The 19,729-nt window shown below is 38.3% G+C and overlaps 1 protein-coding gene across 1 annotated transcript in view; it reads right to left on the reverse strand.

The window, feature by feature from the left end:
- LOC122998771 (coiled-coil domain-containing protein 85C-A-like) overlaps window positions 1-19,729 on the reverse strand; it is a 36,838-nt gene that overhangs the window by 5,800 nt on the left and 11,309 nt on the right. Inside the window, exons 2-5 of the mRNA XM_044375760.1 lie at window positions 3,679-3,758; window positions 2,857-2,949; window positions 1,545-1,637; window positions 854-952 (exon numbers count right to left, since the gene is read on the reverse strand). Of these exons, the coding sequence (XP_044231695.1) occupies window positions 854-952; window positions 1,545-1,637; window positions 2,857-2,949; window positions 3,679-3,758 (365 nt within the window). The remainder of the gene's footprint in view (window positions 1-853; window positions 953-1,544; window positions 1,638-2,856; window positions 2,950-3,678; window positions 3,759-19,729) is intronic.

A 19,729-nucleotide genomic window follows, 5' to 3' on the forward strand; every position in this document is an offset into this window, starting at 1 on the left:
CCAAACCAACAATGAATTGATTTACTAAGAAATATTGTGTGTGCTTGTGTGTGTATCAACAACTTGATAGATCTTATTCCTCTGTGCCATAGATTGTTGTCCAAAGACTCCCACATACACTATCCTGTTGCTGTAAATACTCACTAGCTCACCATATGTGGATTAATCCGCCACTGAAAATAGTCCCCAACAGATGCATTTCCTCCTGTTTGAGTAATGTTTGTTAAAGACTACAGTCACCAGCTGTTTCAGGAAATTACTGAGCCTTTTTTTAAAAATGATACTTTATATCTGTGATGCATCTTCAAAGATGGAGATGGAGTAACACATTGTTGGTTTTGGTCTTTTCATGGGATTGTTTTGATAATAACAATTTAAAAGCCTAATTCTTTAGATTAAATTGCTCATGCTCTTGTATTGATCAAACATAAAAGACTTAGGTGTTTGGTGTAAAGATAAGTAATAGTCAAAAACAAGAAATGAATATGAAGGTGTGTGTGTGAGAGAGAGAGAGAGAAATTAATAGGTCAGGTTGTCAGTGTTATGAATAGCATCTCTTGTTTCTCTTGGGTTAGGGTTATATGCACTGGACCATCACAAGCAGAGAGTGATCAGCCTCAAGGCTGCAACACACATACACACACACACACACACACACACACACAAACACACAGCAACAGACCACTTTTACTACATGAACGTTCTACTTTTTCACTATTTTTAAAGATATTTACACAATATTATTCCACTATAAACCACATGTTGTACATTCATACAGTAGCACGTACTGTATGTCATATGTCACTATATACTGTGTGACAAAGAAAGACAGAAAGTCCATATTGAAACTTACATTGCACATCTCTCTGACGATGGCCTTCTCTTTCTCACTGAGATCGTCATCGTATTCCTGTGAGTTGTGCCTGTCCAGCTTCTCATGGACCTCCAGCACCTACACACACACACACACACACACACAAACAATATGGCATCATGTCAATATAAAATTGATATAAAATACAGTTTTAAGTTAACATTTCAATTTCAGTAACTTATGTTTTACATTTTTTAACTACTTTAACATCCTTCATAAATGCATGTATCTAGAGTTCAGGTTGCTTTATAAAACCTGTGGCATGTATCAAACACTAGGGGGAAGCTGGTGTCATTTAACAGGGCCTTGTTATGATAAATCAAATGCTGTGTATCCACTTATAATAAATACACACTCTCTGACTCTCCAACTTCAACCTCCCTATTTTTACCATCCTCTAAGCTTATATGCAGTTGTCTTTATCAAAACCATACTTAGATCCAGAATGGGCAACTGACCAGTTGCCCACATTTAAACTGTGGGAAACTGAAGAAATCTATTCATATTTCTAATAACTGGCAAAGATATACAACCTATAGACCACAGAAAATGGTGGAAGTGATGCTAATTTTATCCATAATCAGCTTTAATATACTCTACTTTTTTACTACACCTGAGGTATCTGTTACATAACAGACCGCACAGGTTGGTAAGTAGAGATGAGGCCTACCTTCATGGCATGGACTACAGCCTCTGGTTTCTGCCCTGGGGGGTAGAAGATCCCCGTGGGGGAGGGTTCACCACTGGGGGTCCGAGCAGCACCCTATACGGAGGTAGGAGGCACTGATCACAATCACTGATAACAATCATCGTTATCTATTGTAAACAGACAGGCAAGAATGTAGAAATACAGCAACAACCAGCAGTAGAACAACAAAAACACAAACACAAAAAAGAGCAAACACACTGCTCTACAAAAAAACAGATGACTCTACAGGAGAGGAAGACATGAAGAGGAGTAAATAGAGACAGTATGAGAGGAAGCAGCAGCACTGCTGAGGTAGGTATGTATTCCCATGGCGACAGGAGGAGCAGTAGACATGCTGTGTTTGCAGTAAAGCAGGAGAGGATCAATCAGTGGGGCAGAAAGATGAGATACGATGTCCTGCATCTGCTGTAGAGGAATCACATTCCCCTAAGATTATCATCATGCAGTGCAGCTGTCAGCATTGATACTTATTTAAGAGATAATGACAGAAATTTGTGTGTTTGATATCACTCCTCTGCCAATGATTATTTAAAATATTTTATCATTCCATTTCGTTTTGATGCAACCAATTTACTTGAAAACAAAGCTAATTCAGCCCAACACTCTTAAAGAAATAACCAAACATCTTTAACCGCAATTTCACCACCTTTAAAATGACAAAAAATTAAATGACTTAGTTGTGCAAGCTTTTTTGTCTTATCACAAACTACAAGTTTATTTTATTTTATGTGGGTCAGCATGGACAGAAAGCACAGAAATCTGAAACATCTAACTAAACATCATGTAACTGGAAGGAAATGTTCAGCTGTGAAGAGGATCAAAACTGGTTTCAAACTAAATTAAGGTACTTAAATGAAAAACTCAAATGAACCTCAGCTTCAACTGTCTTCCCAGCCTTTATGTTCGTTCATGTATTTATATGAGGGGTCCTGTAATTTCAGCTGGGACATGAGTTGATTGTTGTCACTCATAAAGGGAAATGAGCTCAGTATTAAATGTGTAATAACAGGGTGGATCTGACCAGATATGCTGGGGACAAAATGAGTACAACTGAGTTGAATTAAACTGAGAGATGAGAAGAGCACAGGAAGAAATATAGGTCTTAAGGAAGAAGGAGGGACAACAAAAGCTCAATAAACAAGACCAGATATGAGCTTTTAATATTTTGAGACAGAGCTGTTATTGCTTACAGTATGTTATTGGTATGAGTCAGAATCTGACACACGCACACACACACACACACAATTCGTTGTCAGCGTTGTAGAGTACGTACATTGTGCATGTTGTCCTGGAACTGTGGGAGCTGAGTTTCTGAATGATAAAGAGACAAACCCTTCCTCAGTGTCTTCACTTCCCCTCCATTTGCCTGCCAGAGAGACAGAGACACACAAACAGAGAAGAGAGAGATGCTCTTGAGATCTGTGATCTTTTTTAATTGAATATCATCCAAAAAATGACATTCTTGATTTGCTGGAAATAAATAAAAGAGAATCTATTAATTTACACTAAACACTCTCTCTCGTTTCTAAGCAGCAGTATGTACAAAGCCAACAGTAACAAAGCTGAAAAGGTGGAGTTGACTAAAAAATAATGAGCTGTGTGGGTTAGCGCTGATCACTGATTATACCTAATATCTTTCATGAAGGCAGCAGCTGATGCATTACATCATACAGTAGGACTGCATGAAAAAACAAAGCAGTATCAACAGTTATTGAAACATTAAAAAATTAGGTTGTGTATAGAATTCCTATAATATCCCGACAGGAATACTAAACAGTGGAAGAACATACACCACCACTGTGGCTGCCAGTTCACCACAACGAAACCACAACCCACAGAGTCATAGTAAGTGTGGACATACAGCATGTCTGTCAATACACTGATTAGACCAGAGTATCCTGCGGTAACAACAAACACATCAACACACATGACAATGTCAGTGTTCTTGCCAATTTACCACAAATCCCATATATTGACAGTGCAGTTCCACATGAGCATTTTGCACCATGGAGGCCTGCTGCAGCCCAGTCAAGCACACTTATGTGCTTGTACTTTGTACTGTGCAAAGAGATTAAAACATCCACTGAGTAGTTACCTCTGTCAGCAGCTGCTTGTTTTCATCCTCCAGCATCCTCACTTTGTTCTCCAGCTGTCTGATGTAGCTGGCTGATGCATCTGAAGGAGAAAAACGAAAAGGAAATATAAATGTCACATCTTATCCATGATGAATATATTTTCTATGGGTTTTTAACTAAGCATATGGTTTCTCTAGTAATAGTTCCTGTTGTGTAATGTAATAAAAGACTTTCAGTTTGTTTCCATTGATTCTCTTGTTTGATGCATTGAAGTGTATTCTGACAGACAGTATCTCAAACACTTCAGTACTCTGGTTGGCGGTGCTCATGCCTTCACTATCATGCTCTGTTTGGACTTACAAACATGTTGAGCTCTGTGTTAACATCATCCTGTTCTGTGGACATCAACAGTAGTATCTCCTTACTCCAGCTAACTGATAGGCTATCTGAGCTTTGTTTCAGTCCAGTGTGTTCCACTCCACGTTAATCTTAGCCTCCACTGCTGCCAGTTTCTCCTCATGGAGGCTTGATTGGCATGTTTTTCAGATGTTTAGCAGCCCTCTCAAGCTTAATCTCCACATACGGCTGAGAACACCATTGTTCACTTTCTCAAACAGATTCTAGTTAAGCTGACTAATCCTAAAACTGCCCTATTGTAGTTGTTGATTCCCAAACCTATGTATAAATGTAATAGCTGCTTTCAGAACAGGCTAAAACAACAAAGGAATTTCTGGCACATAAAAGGCAATTTGAGTTTGTCACTGGAAATACAGTGCATAGGCAGGATTAACATGAGGAAATAAGCACACCTGTGAGAAGTTCTTAAAGTATTGTATGCATTCACACACATAGCTATATTGCCCAAAAATCCTTGAGCTTGATCTCATGGAAACTTTGTGGTTACTTTAACACAACAAGACTAAGAGTCTACAGTCATATGCTCGCAGCTCTGTGATGCTGTCAATGGTGCTTCAATTAAACACCAACAGTGCTAACATGCTGATGTTTAGCAAGTAATGTCTACTCGGTTCACCATCTTAGTTTAGGGTGTTAGCATGCTAACATTTGCTAATTAGGACTAAACACAAAGTACAACTGAGCCTGATGAGAATGTAATTTGTTTTGGTCATGAACTAAAGTACTGCAAAAATTTAAATTTTGACCCAATGATGGACCTAGATGACAAGAGTCATTGCAATTCTTCCTGTTGTGAACATAAATGTCTAAACCAGATTTCATGGCAATCCATTCAACATTTGTCAAGATATTTCAGTCTGGACCAAAGTGGTGGACCAGCCAACTGACAATGCCATTCCTGGAGCCCTGCAGCTAGCATTACAAATAATGTAGTGCAAGAATGCAATATATACATATAAGCATGTAATATTTTACATTAAACCTGCCTTGATCGAATACAACAATACAAACAATACCATGTTGATGTATACAGACTGTGTCAGACACTCATTATGGTTTTGTTTGTTGGGATAGAAGGTAAAATAAAAACAGACAGAACCAAGCCAGTTCATACAGTATGGCACAGCCAGCCAGGCAAAGTGACTTAGAGGTACAACAGACCAGCTAACATTAAAGAAAAAGTGAAAGAAAGCAGTCTGGAGAGATATGTTGTGGCAGTAAGCTTCTTTGCTACTTGTGACCTCGGCTTTAATCCAACTCTGTACAGCAGGATTAGTTGACCTGCAGCCAGCGAGCCCCTTACTGTTCACACACTAACACTGTAGAACACAGTGCGCACACTACATGTCTGACACACATTTTTCTATACTGGAATAAATGTCATGTACAAGTACCACAGACAAGGTACTATACTTATCTAATCTGTGGCAACTCTCCTGAACATCACTGACAGCCATATCTATTGTTTTCTTCCTGTTGCCCAGCCTAGAGCAAGATGCTACTACTGTGCCAAATTGTTCAAAAACAGTAAAAGTACTAAAGTACTTTTACTACATCCTGAGTCAGCCTTGTTGTACTGCGTAGGGATACATGGAGATTTAGAAATGTGCTAAATGACAAGGTTAGCTAATCTGAAACCACAGCAATATTCTTAACATTCTCTATTTTTACATTCTATCTTTTTTCCATTTTTTAAACCTTAATTTTAATTCTTCTAATGTTTTAATACCTGTGTATTTATTCTACCTTTTCACCAAGCCCGGGAAACACGATTTCATTTCTTCATAGTAGCATTTGATACTGAAAAGTATAAATGTAACTGTGGTGAAATGATAATAAAGGTCCTTGAATCCATGAATATGATTATAATAGTACAAAAATGCATTGATCATTGCCAAATATACATGAAACAGTACTTAGGTTTATGCATGGAAGTTATTCTTAACCTTTGGGAACAGGAGAAACTTTCAAAGATTTCAGTTCAGCTGGTTCATCATGGGGACCAAAGTATAGAGCTTCACTTGTGAGGAAAAGGATAGAGAGATGGAATGCAGGAGGTCAAGAGTGTACTCTGGGCCAACATTGATTTAAAAGAGGGCCTACATTATGCACGATGCAACTCAACAGCTGACAGTTTTGTAAGAGATTTAGGTATGTTATGCTAGTAGCAGCTAATGTAGCCTGGGGCTACAGAGCTTTGGTAACCTCACTTCTTTCTAACTCCACACCCCCATTTGCTGAATACAGACAATAATGTGTTTTTCAAAGTTCTGAAACCCAATAAGTAAACCTCTGATCTTATATTATTCATCTTTTTAGTCTGTTCTCAGTTCAACTTAAGTTAATGGTACACCACAGAAGACGTAATGGCAACCCAAACCAATCAAGCTAATTACAGGCCATGATATTTAGCACCTGCTGCCTTGTAGTGCCTCCAGTCAACAGCAATGAGACAGAGAAAAAGCACCTTCAACACAAACATATTTACTTAGTTATTTTATTAAACATTTGCCATAAGTTGTGTTTTCAGTTTGGTAATTATCAAAAAGTCTCAACAATTAATAATGGCCTTGTTTCTACTCTAATTCTAAATTTGTTCAGTATTATACAGCCAATCAGAGACCAGAAATAATACACTCCGATGGTGTGTTTGCACAAACAAGCTCACTGCACATCTTTTGGTAAATAAAAGTTTTATGACTCAAGAGTACACTGTTAACTACAGAAGTTTTACATAAATTGTCATCCCTTGAGCTTAGCTGTTAGTGACTAGTAATGAGAAAATGTGTAACTCTAGCAGCTTAACTTGCTGCTCTGATTTCATATGCTGGATTTGTTGAAATAAAAGTTAAAATGATCCTGAGAATGTTTTTTTCGACCTACGAGCCACAACAAGCCACCTTGCTGTTATCTTGGAAGCCTGCTGCTATAAGCCTGGTGTCATATTTGATTCTGATCTTTGTTTTGATGACCAAGAAAAGAGGATAGTTGAGTCCTGCTTCCTCTGAAAAGAATTTCCAAAATTAGTGCTTTTCATCAGTTGTTGAATTTGAGAAAGATATTCATCCCTTCCTCCCCTCTGACTAAGATTACTGTAAGTGTTCAAGCCCTTTTTCTGCAAAATGCACTATGATTTTCAAAGTTCAAGATTTTGCTGATAATTGTGAAAGTGGTGCATGCTCTGGCTCCCAGCCAGTGCACAGCCTCAGATCCTCAGACAGAAAAGTCCAGGAATGATTTCAATTACACTGAACACGCACACACACGCATGTTCCCACACACACACACACACACACACATACAAAGTTGACTTATAGCAAATTTCAGTGACGTATAGCTGAGCTGCAGGAGAAAGGGAGTAGAGGGTTAGTGGAGCTGCTAAAGCAAACAGAGAACACATTGTTCCACACCCATCCCCACTCTCTCTTTCTCAGTCTGTCATTCTGTAAGTAATGTGAGCCAGCCATATTCTTGCAGAATGAACAGTTATTCTTTATGTTGTTCATTAGCATTACAGGATCAAAAGAGTAAAACAGAGTGATGAATGAGGATTGTGATATACTGCATTCAGCTTTCAACGGAGACAATCAAACTATAGCATTCAAAGTCGTGTATACAGTATCCAGTATGTCTAAAACACAATGTCTTAACAGCCATGAAACCTGACAATTAGGCTAATAATACTGGCACAAATTCACATGTTAACTGAAATCGATCACAATGCAATACAGCAATGCAGTGCAGTGGAAACCTCTAATAGTGATCACGTCCGTCCGGGTCAAATTGATCACTATAAGTGGATGATTATTATAACTGAATTTTTAAATTTCTTTATTTCTCATGCAGATTACCATCTAATTGTCATTTGTATATTTATTACATGAATATTAAGTAATGAAACAGGCAGCTTCAATAATTATTGAATTTTACTGACTGTTTCATAATACAGAACAGCTGTTTCAAGCGCTTGTTGTTTCGCTGCTGCATCTCAATGGCTCGTTTTTGGCAGTTTGTCATAAGTTTCAAGGAAACTACGTTTTTCATTGAGAGAAAATGACTTTCTTTTTCCATCATGATTTCAATGTGCATGCAGCAGCAGACTAAGGTAACCACCCAGAAGCAGACAGGTTACTGCAAGGCAATTATGGTCCCACGGCTGCTTAGTACATATCATATGTCTATTATGGGAATAAAGTAAAAAAAAAATTTTAAAAATGGAATTACCGTAGTTTAAATTTTTTTTTTCCATATGTTGTATTGATGAAAGAATGAAACAGGGAAACAAGTTATAAGTATTATAGCCTGACTAACTAGACTTTTTAGACCAATGCCAACGTTGATACATTTAAATTAAGATGATCAATTGATTGATATAATATATTTTTTACATAAACACATAATCAATTTTTTAAAATTGTGACCAAGGTACAGCATGTTGTGATCAGGGCATTTTACAGTTGGACAAGTCTACAGCCACATTAGTAGCTCTTAACTTTTAGCTAAACGCTAAAAAGCATGCTTTCCTGCTAACAATGATCATATATATGTACTGAAGTTTCACAGGTAATGTTTACTATTGACACCACAAAGTACAGCTGAGACTGATGGTGATGTCATTAGTTTGGCAGATATTTGGTCCAATACCAAAGTATTGGACAGACTGAAATTTCAAAGTGATGCTAGAGGAAAAGTCAGAGGATCACTGAAGGTTTTACAATATGTCTTCTGGGAACCATGAATGTCAGATTTCATGGCAATCCATTCAAGAGATGTTGAGATATTGCAGTCTGGACAAAAGTGGATGAGCATATTTATGTCATTTCTTGTTGCTATCAGGCAAAATACAGTACCAGTCAGAAGTTTGGAAATCCTTGAAGGTGTGTCCAAACTTTTAATACTAATATATTTGTGATAAGCTAATATCGGACAATATATCTAATATCCAAATAACATATATCTATGTCCAATAAGTATAGCTAACATTTGCATTTCATGATGAATGCATATGTTTAAAGCATTGGAAAACCATCATTTCATATTCCTCTATAATTCGAATGATAGGGAACTCTTTCAATTAAATTTGTTACTTTACTTTCAGGAAATATTTACAACAGGAAAATGTTTGCCAGCGTGCACGGAGCACAGTGCACACACCATGTGAAAATGTTAATGGCATGAAAGATTAATCAAAAGTCAATAGCAACATTTAACTTCCTTAATTACTGATAACTGATGCATGTTTAACTAGCTGCCTGCTATTTCCTTATGGCCATTGTGGACACCTGGTCATGTGACAAACATTTATTATATTTCTGATATTATATCTATAATTAATTATTATGGAAGAGTTAAATTTAAATTATGATGCACACAGCTTTTATTAAACTGTTTGAGGCAGCATTATGACACCAGAAATCCAGAGTAAAGCTAAAAGTTAGTAGGTTAACTAACTCACTGATCTCACTTTGGGACACAGGCCCCTTGCTTATATTGGTACTGTATGTCAGAGTGTCAGAGTGAGCCTTTACATATATTCTACCAGGTAAGTTACAAACAACACACACACACACACACACACACACACACTCTTCAACTAACCCAAAGGTAATGATGATGCTGTCAGTCTCTATTACAGACCATGCTGACCTCAGGGCAAATCACACACACACACGAGAGGAGACAATGCTGACTAAATAAAAGCTAAGGACAGGGGACATCCTTGAATTACAGTCAGTCAGCACACGCCCAGAACGCAACTCTCTCTTTTTTTCTGTGTCCTCTACAATTTAAGGAGGCAACAGAATCACTTATGACTTATTAGGACATCATATTATGGTTTAAACTTAACCTACTTCACATTTACATTGAGAGCTTCCTGCTATAACCACAGCCTTCTTCTGGTGATCTCTAAGCAGCCCCACTGAAACGATTGAGTATTCAGTGTTTTGCTCAAGGACACCTTGAAACTAGTTGTTGAGTGATGAGAGAATCAAAGGAGGGGCTGCAGCTGAACCTCACTTTCCTTCCTCATATTTTCCCAGCTGGTCCTGGGACTCAAGCCAGCAAACCTGAGGTGACAGGCCAGTTTTTTAACTTCTACATGACCAGGTTTCCTCTCATCCTGTTACCAATTTAGAATCTTGAAAAATGTGCCAGGCATTAAAGCATAGCTTCAGATTTCTTACTCATATACACACATGCCATACATCGATGAAAAGAGTTATGGGTCACTGTAATCATCCCTCCATTCCCCCATTTTTTACAGTCTAGTCACTCTACAAAGGGATCACTTCACTGCCAGTATAGACAGGAGGAATGATCACAGTGAACAATAGGCTAACTCTTTCAATGTACATATGGACATGAGTATTCTATTAGGACAGACATGAAAAAATGAGCCTTACCTTAACTTTGTAAGTACAATGTTATTATAACCAACAGAACTTGAGGCCAAACCTAAAAATGTCAATAAACTAACCTGACATCAGCTGTTTGCGCTTTAACCTAATTCCACTGTAATAAGCCTCATAAAAAGCTGAGGGAAAGAAGGTCAAGTCAACTAATAACTGTGTCAACAGCAGTCAGTGTATCTATGCAAAGCATGAGCACATGGTATTGCATGTCTGTTAAACACTCATGACAGAGCCACAGGCATGTACAAGCCAGACACCTGAGAGAATGATTCCTACTGTACGTTTCTGAAGTGGTGTTGTGTTAATATGAAAGAGCTTGTTGTTTAACTACTCCAGACATTTCATGGTATTAATATCATCTCAAATAGATCAATTAATTATTTTCTCTGAGGCACTCTCTCCTAGCTTCTCTCAGTTCTGCCCCAGAAGATATGAAAAGATGGAAGATCATTTCTACTTCCATTTCAAAACTCTATCAGAGCAACAGTTTTACTTTCACAGAAAGTAGGTGCAACCACTTTCCAAATGATGGATGACTCAGTTTGGCATGACGCCCAGTTAACGTCACCTTGGCATCTGGTTGTAGTAGAGCACCAACTAATGTTTCTGCTCTGGAGCTGGTTTGAATTGCCGTCGGTGGATATGCTTCCTTATAACTGGAAATGCTTTCTCTTGGAAACATGTGCGTAAGGTTTATTTGTTCATTCATTTATTCGTACCCAGCCACAAAGACATTTCCTCTGTCTTACATGTGGATATTAGTAATTGTTAGAAGTTGGAGGGGAGGTAGTAAAATATGTGCTCCAATAAAATCCTAGCAGGGGGTAGGCAGGTATTAGGACCACAGCAGAACTGAAATCAGTTTGACCAGAGGGGAGGTTTCTGTGTTTCCTCTTGAACTTTGACCACGGAAGAGTGAGAGAGAGAGAACTTTGGTGGGATAGCCACGTACAATAGCCATTTATATGACAGTATATTGGCTAATAAATAGCATATGATTTTTGAACACACCACACATATGAGAGCTGTACTGGCTATCTGATGGATTATCAGTGATGGAAAAATACCAGGGCTTGAAGTTTTTGAGAAAGGCAAAGAAGATAAGTAAAGGCCCCTTTAGACTGTGAGTCAACGATCATGTAAGTTTATTGCATATCACACTGTGCAGGACAATGGGTACGGTATCAATTTGAGGCTGTCAGATTGTACAATAAATTTGTGGTGAATTGTAGCACTACGATGTAAATAGAAAAAACTATACAAGAGCAGAAACACATCATCAGACGCTTTTATGTGTTGAAAATGCAGCAAAGCAAAGAAGTTTTTTTCCTTTGCCAGAGTCCCACAAACAACTTCTTTGTTCTACCTCATTCATTTTGGTTTGTGTGTACACCTTTGTGGTTTTATTTTCCTAAACTTTATTTAAAAATGATGCTTACAAAACTGCATGCGGCCAGTCTATTCATGTCATATTCTGGTTTGTTTGCAGATGTGGGTTGTGGCAGCAGTTACTTGTGAGAATTTGGTCCTAAATTTCTGACACTGTCAGAATTTTGCTTAATCTCCAAATGGCCATGAGTGGACATGTCTCACAGTGAGATCTAGGAAACTGTGTTGGATTGCTGACCAAAGATTTCGAACATCCCTCTCACGATTGTCAACTTTCATCACAGACAGTAATTACCTTGATTACCTAATTACCAAACGATGGCCAAAGGTACAAAGACCCACCAAAATGATCTTTTAAAAGCTGCAGGATATAATAAAAATCTTTTTCTAGTCTTCAAACCTTTATAAAACAAGTCTGCAATTCAAATAAAAGCTAACATAAGTCCATCATGTTTAAACCAACTCCAAAATTGTCAGTAATAAATATTTTTGTCTAGTCTTAATTTTCTCTAATTCCATCAGGTGCATTTTACCCTAAATATGAGGTCAATTAAATCAACTAAAGCTGTCAAGTGAATAAAGCAAATATTTATGAGTCCAGGCTTGCACTGAAAGAATCTCTACAAACCTCCATGAGATATAGCCACCATAAAATCCAAGGGTAGATCGTAGCAGATGACCTTTGACCGTGTCTAGTCCTGGAGCCTGAGCCTTCTTGGCACATTGTTATCAGGCTGAGAAGCTATAGGCTAGACTGCCACACAAACATAATCACATGACAAGATGAGAGAGAGAGACAGAGAGTTTTTTGTGGGGTGATGCGATGCTCCCATTCTGCACAGTGAGTCTTTGAAGACCAGGCACCCCATTGTCAGGCAGACAATACTGTCGGACAGATGGCCAGGGCACGGAGAGCACACACACACGCACGCACACACGCACACACGCACACACGCACACACGCACACACACACACACACACACACTTGCTCTGTCTGGGATGAGACCAACAGGAAAAAACCCACAATCGTATGATGTGAGTTTCAAAATGAGCTGCCCAAAGAAACAAAGTATATTGTATTTTAAAGCCAGGTGTACTGCTACATATGCATCTTATGTTATAGTATTTTGAAGTGAAAAAACTAGTACCTTAATAATGTAGATTGAAACTCTAACTGGGCACTCACACCAAGAGATTCATGAGCAGCAGCGGGCACTCGCTGCCAGCCCAGCAGGGGGCAGGCCTTTCAAGAAGTGCTGCAAACATCATGTTCAGTTGTGGCCAATATCAAGTTTGTAGTAGAGCTATTCGGCAGGCCAGCCGTGAACTTGACAAGGATAAATATATACTATTTTTAACACTGTGTATTATTTACTATAAAAATAAAAATGCCGTTTTACTTTCAAAATCACGTTGCTGGCTGAGTAGCTTGTGGACAACAAACAAACAATGACGAATCAAACATCTCTGGGAAACCAGAGACCACAATGATCAATTTCTCTTCCATTATCAATATGGAACGGAACAGATGTTCACTGGGATCTTTAGTACAGCAGTTGCTGTGGGAAGAAAATCAAATCCCGATCTGCAATTGGTTGCTGCTTCAGTGGTGTCCCTGCTAATTTGCATAAAGTTAAACTCTGCACAACTTGAACTCGACGCTCTTGGTGCTGGCATTGCGCTGCTCGCTGCTGCCAAGGCATCTGAAGCCCTTCGTTGCCAGCTTTCATTGAAAATGAATGACTGCTGGCTGCTTTTGTTGCTTATGAATCTTTGGGTGTGAGTGCACAGCAAGATAAGACACAACATGACATCAGACTGAGCTGGCAGGATTAAGAGATCGCTTCAGATTAAATGAGGAGGTTGAAAACAATCCAATTCTTCTACTGTATGTTCAACAAGTGCAAACTAGTCTGCAGGCATTTGAAAATTCTGCCAACAGAAAATTTACTGAGTGCTTATGGTAACAGACTGATGTATGATACTGATGTTATGAGATTTAAAGCCTCACAAAGACACATCCTGTAAATAAATTATTTTAAAATATCTGCCAAAACTGTCAGGTTTCTCCTGTATATGTGTGTGTGTGTGTGTGTGTGTGTGTGTGTGTCTGGCCCAGACAATGTTGAACCTTTTGCTGATGACTCTGCTCTTTCTTATTAAGATTAGTGTGAGATAAGATAGCAAACTCTACCTGGATTGTGTCTTTGCTCCATTTCATTGGAAGTCACACACTCCCCTTAAATTAATCAAATGTAGAAACTAATCATTTTCATTATCGATTTTTTTTCTAAACATTTAGACTATGAAATGTCAAGAAATGGTGAAAAAAAACAATTTTCCACAGTGACATCTTCAAATTGTTTGTTTTGGCCAACCAACAATCCAAAACCCCAAATTATTCATTTAAGTATCATATATGACAAAAAGGTAGCAAACACTCACATTAAAGAATCCGTAACCAGCAATTTTGCTTGAATACATGACTGAATCAATTAATAAATTGATGAATAATAATCAGTTAATTAATTGCCAAAAATAATTATCTGTTGATCATCTAATCAATTACTCAAGCAATCATTTCAGTTCTAATTTAAAATATAATTAAACCTGCAAACAGATTCAGTTCTTGGATAATGTAATGACCTCACATTGTTACATTCAGGCTTATACAAATCGGCTAATAATGTAAAAATGATTATTTCTAATGCAATAATTTGTAACATTTGTACGTAGATCAACTTGAGGATCATTATTATTAGACAATATTCATTAGTCTGAAAAGTGTCCTGTGAAATAAATACTTAATTGATTAGCCGAACAACAGAAAATTAACCAGGAACAATTTTGATAATCAATTTGTCGCTTTTAAAGCACAAACGTAAACATTTCATTTGGTTTCAGCATCCCAAATGCAACATTGCTGTAACCTCTATGATAGTAAACTGAATGGGTTTGAGTTTTGGTGGAAAGGACAAAACAAGCTATTTATATGCATCATCTTGGACATTACAAAATTGTGATAGTACTTTTTCATTATTTTCTGACAATTTCTAGAACAAGAGATAAATCTGGAAAATAATCCTCAGATAAATCTAGCAAGCCATTTCGGGCAGTTGCTTGAGTCTAAGTCTCTCTGGGAAATATAATATATAAATGTCACCCCCAACTCCCTACTGTGCTGAGCTCGGTGCCTTCTGCTGGGGAGTGACAAGATCAGAGCTCAGGTGCAAAATATCAATGCTGTACATATTTTACATTCACATAACAATCCATTTCATGTAAGTTGGCTGACTGAAATGACAATAATCATTACTTGCAGCCCTTGTAACTCTTCACAGCAACTAGTAATCATTCAAAGCTTCACAAAAGTAGTAATTATAGCTGGACTTTTGAACAGGATTACGTTAGATTCTCTGGGTGTTTTAGTTTATTTTGCCTACTCCCTGTACGTGAGAGTCAGCATATTCAAGAGCAAATTTTTCAGTAAAATAAATAACCCCAATGCTAATGAATTTCATGTGATGTAAAAAATAAACTAAACCCCAAGACATGAAACAGGCTCAGTTTTGAATGCAGTCTGTCATATTGAAACCTTTCACATGCTCTTTGTTACTGTATGCTGTGCTGGGAGTAACAAAGACAAAGTACAGGAAACTGAGCAAGCAGGACATACAGCACAGCTGGCAGCAGAGAGAAAACTCTGCCTCAGCACTGGTTCTTGCAGAAACACACTGACACACACCTTTTGGATGACTTACATATGCGCAAACCATAGTCTATATAATATAAAAACACGCACATTGATTTATTCGTTCCATATTTATATTTAGTAAAGCTGCTCTGCAAATTCCCCATTTAACTATTTCTTCACTGGAACCATCCCAGCAGGTGATTGGAGCTCTTCCAGTGATATTGAACAAAACAATGCACTATTATTGTTTCCTTGACGCGCCTTTTTTCCCACAGTGCTTTCGGGTCCATTATGTGTGCTGGAATGTGGGAATTCCTGCCCAGGCGGCTTTCCTCAACAAATCTCTTTGATGCTAAGCCAGTGCTGATTTTGACAGCAAAAGTGAATGCATTCTCCTAATAGGAATGATGCTTCATTTTAATTGGCATGGGTTCTACCCTATATTTGAATTATTAAATGATAGTTTCATTCTCCGTATCTTAACCTTCCTTAATACAACACTCACATGTTATATTTACTTTGAAAGAGTTAATGGTTGCTGTAATAATTCCTCCTTCCTTACGTAAGAGATGGAGTACATAATCCACAGATCTCGTTCTGCAAAAATGCATTCTAAAGTTCAGCTAAACTAGTAGCTAACAAGCTAATTAGTAAGCTAGAAGCTAAGATGAGGCTTCAGCAGTTTGAGTTCATGGAGCCCCCGAAATTCCAAAAAGGTTTTTGTTTAAAAAAAATCTTGCGACACAACTTAATCATTTGTGTGTTAACAAGAGATGATGAGTAGAGGGAATTTTGTAAAATTTTGTGATAAAAAGACTGTAACTTTGAAAGGAATCGCCTTGATTGCGCTAACTCATACAGAACTCCTGAAGTCCTGAAAGATATTTTCTCAAATTGTGCACATAAGTTAACATCATCTTAAGGCAATATTGGCTTGTGTGCACAAAATTTGTGTTAAAGAAATCGTCTTCTGGGACTTACGTAGTGATTTAAGTCTGTATGAGTTCAATCAAGTAGCTATCTTCCAAAGTTAGTCTTTTTACCACAAAATATCACCTGCAGGAATTTGGCTAACTCACACTGCTACATCCTCATACTAACGTCAGCTGAACTTACAAATGTACAGTACCGGTACAGTAGTAAAAGTTTGGAAACACCTTCCCATTCTCTTGAATGAGGAAGTGTGTCCAAACTTTTGACTGACACTGTATTTTTACCTTGAGTGAGGATTGTGGACATGTCGGCCATCTCTTGCAGAGAGACACACTAACGCACTAAAAGGGAACCAATTGCACAGAAGTGTTTTCGACACTTTTCGTACCACAAAGCTAGCAAGTAGCTTGCTTGTTAGCAAGCACTGTGTGGATAAGAATCCTACAACTTTCTCCAACAATTTGCGCAACATTTGGTGAAGCAGTACTTTGTTTTTTTTTGTACTTGTAATTTTGGAGGCAATTAAGTGGCATAGAAAAGAGGAAAGCCAGAAACTACAGAAATTATCCGCAGCAGGTGAAGACTAAACTTCCTGGCTCACCACTGCATCACTTTCTCTGTCAGTTTATTTGGCAAATCACTATTTAGCTTCCAGATGCTCTCATTCGCATGAAGTTTCAACTTTTGACCCGTCCCTTTCTTTTGCATCACTAGTCAGTCTAGTGACCCCAGCTATTCCACAATGCTTTGAGAGGCAATACACTACTTCATATACTGCCATATTTGGTGGATCATACGACAGCCAAGGAAACGAGGAAGGATTACAACATACATATGATATTTGAGTGTTAAAGACTCAGAACCTATCCTTGTGAATATGTTGTCTTTTCTGTAATTTAGCAATTTCAAGTCACAGTGATTGACACTGCTTTAACAGAATCTGCATGACTGAATTTTTACAAGCAGCAAAGTTTGTCAATTGTGTGATTTTGCATGAGCAAGCCTTATTATGGATGAATATTTTGTCAAGCAGAAAAACCAAGCACAGACCCCCCTATCCCTGAACACGTCCATCCATGCTCTGTGTGTGTGTGTGTGCGCGTGAGTGTGAGAGAGAGAGAGAGTGAGAGGCAGACAGACAGACAGAAGGGAGGGGGAAGCTGAAGGAGGGTTTGCCTCAAAACCCAACATTTCTGAAAATACAAGAATCAGTTGTGAGTAATACAATACAATCACCACTATCCACTTTGGATTTTGCGTATATTGGTGAGAATTTCCAAAAACACACACAGAGGCAGCTGTATGCATACATAAATGGCCACTGCCACACACCCCTCTGCTTTGCTTTTTCATCAGCAGAAAGTGGATTCAAACCTTTTCATAGCTCCACACACACAGACAAAGACCTTCCCATGCTGCCTCATTATCATAACAACACGGCCTCTCTCTCCATCGCACGCTGTAAATCCGTCACACGCATACGCACACACACACACACACACACACACACACACACACTCATAGAGATGCCTAGCACAGATACAGCCAAGAGGCACTCCTGTCTTTTCTAAACAGGGGAGGAGAAGTAAAGGGTCATTCAACCTTTCATTCAGCCCGACCAGAAAACCTCCAACAACAAACACACAGAGCTTCCCGGATGGAAACTAATTACCAACAATGACCATATAAATAAACCAGATCTCAGCAGATAGGATATCTAGGGAACTGGGCCTTGATTGACTAAAGACAAAACCTGTTTTATCACAATGAATAAGAACTAAAACAATGTGAAACAGCTTTAATTTGTACTTAAAAAGTCATGGCTCACAGGGCAAAAGCTAAGTTGGTAGTATCCAACTTGAGTCACTAGGATGATTTTTTTTCCCCTGTAAAAACAAGCGCCACATTTTCCAGTCTTACCACATGGCCTTCCCCTCTCCTACACCATACAACAACAGAAGTTATGGATCCCAGAGGGCCACTGAGAAGCTGTCAATGAGCTAGTTATGGATAGCTTCAATTACAGGATCCTTAGGGAGTTAACACTGGCAAAGCTGCATTGGAGGAAAGATAACATTTGCTTTTATACTGCAGGAGCAGGTAAAGACATGAAACGCTGGACAAGTTTAGGTCCAGCAGAAAAAAAGGCAAAGTCTTTGCTGCCATTCAAAAAGCTCAACTAAGTTCAGATTTTTGGGATTGTTTTATTTATGTTTTTAATGGCTGGCAAATTCTAATGTTGGACTCTTAAGTTTATTTTAGCAAGACCAAATTAAGAGCACATTCACAAAAAAGACCACTATGAAAGAAGTCAAAAGGTCACAAAATCAAGCCTTTGTAGAGCAAAAGGGGAGGAAAAACATGAGACAGGATACAATAGCCAAATGTATGTGAACATCCCTCTCCACATACTTTTGTGTATCTTTTAGTTCAGGACAGTTTTTCCTTTCGATAAAGGGAAATCTTAGTGCTTCAGAATTTTAGACCAGTGGATCCCACATTAGGGGTCGTAAGATAAATCAGGTTGTGAGATGGTCAACAGGATAACATAGCAGAAGAACAAACTGCTGTACAAAACTCTTTCATTTTTACAGACTCTGTCCCAACGTTTGCCTGCTTCTTGTCACGTACTGGATGATTTTACCTCCTAAAGCCTCTAAAAACTAAAAACAGATACATGCAAAAGATGACAAAGGGTCCCCGGAAAAGTAGACATTGCTATGTGTTACAGAGTCCAAAAACAGTTGGAGATCACTATTTAGACTTTTTTGACTTCTAATTTTGTGGCAACATTTTGGTGAAGGCTCTTTGCTCTTTCAATGACAATGCTGCCATGCAGGAAGAGAGCTCCATAAAGGAATGATTCTCCCACACACAGAGCCCTGACCTCAACCCCATCCAACACCTTTGGGATGAACTGGAACACTGACTGCAATCAATTACAGGACTTATTACCCAACGTGAGTTGCTCTAATTCTCCTCTGGCTGAATGGGAGTTAATCCCTGCAGCCAGGTTCCAACGTCTGGTGAGATGAGACACTGAGGCTGACATGGACTGATATAATACATCTGCTTCCAGGTTGTTCCAGAGTATTAAGTGGAGTGTTGACCTGTGTTGCTGTTTCATGTTACTAATGCCAAAAATGCATGACTAAATAAACAATGATATGGTAAATTACCATTAAAGGTGTGGGGCATATGCTATGCTCTCCATTTTCCCACTA

This window comes from Thunnus albacares, chromosome 15 (genome assembly GCF_914725855.1).
Source record: "Thunnus albacares chromosome 15, fThuAlb1.1, whole genome shotgun sequence".
In the NCBI taxonomy this organism is placed as follows: domain Eukaryota; kingdom Metazoa; phylum Chordata; class Actinopteri; order Scombriformes; family Scombridae; genus Thunnus; species Thunnus albacares.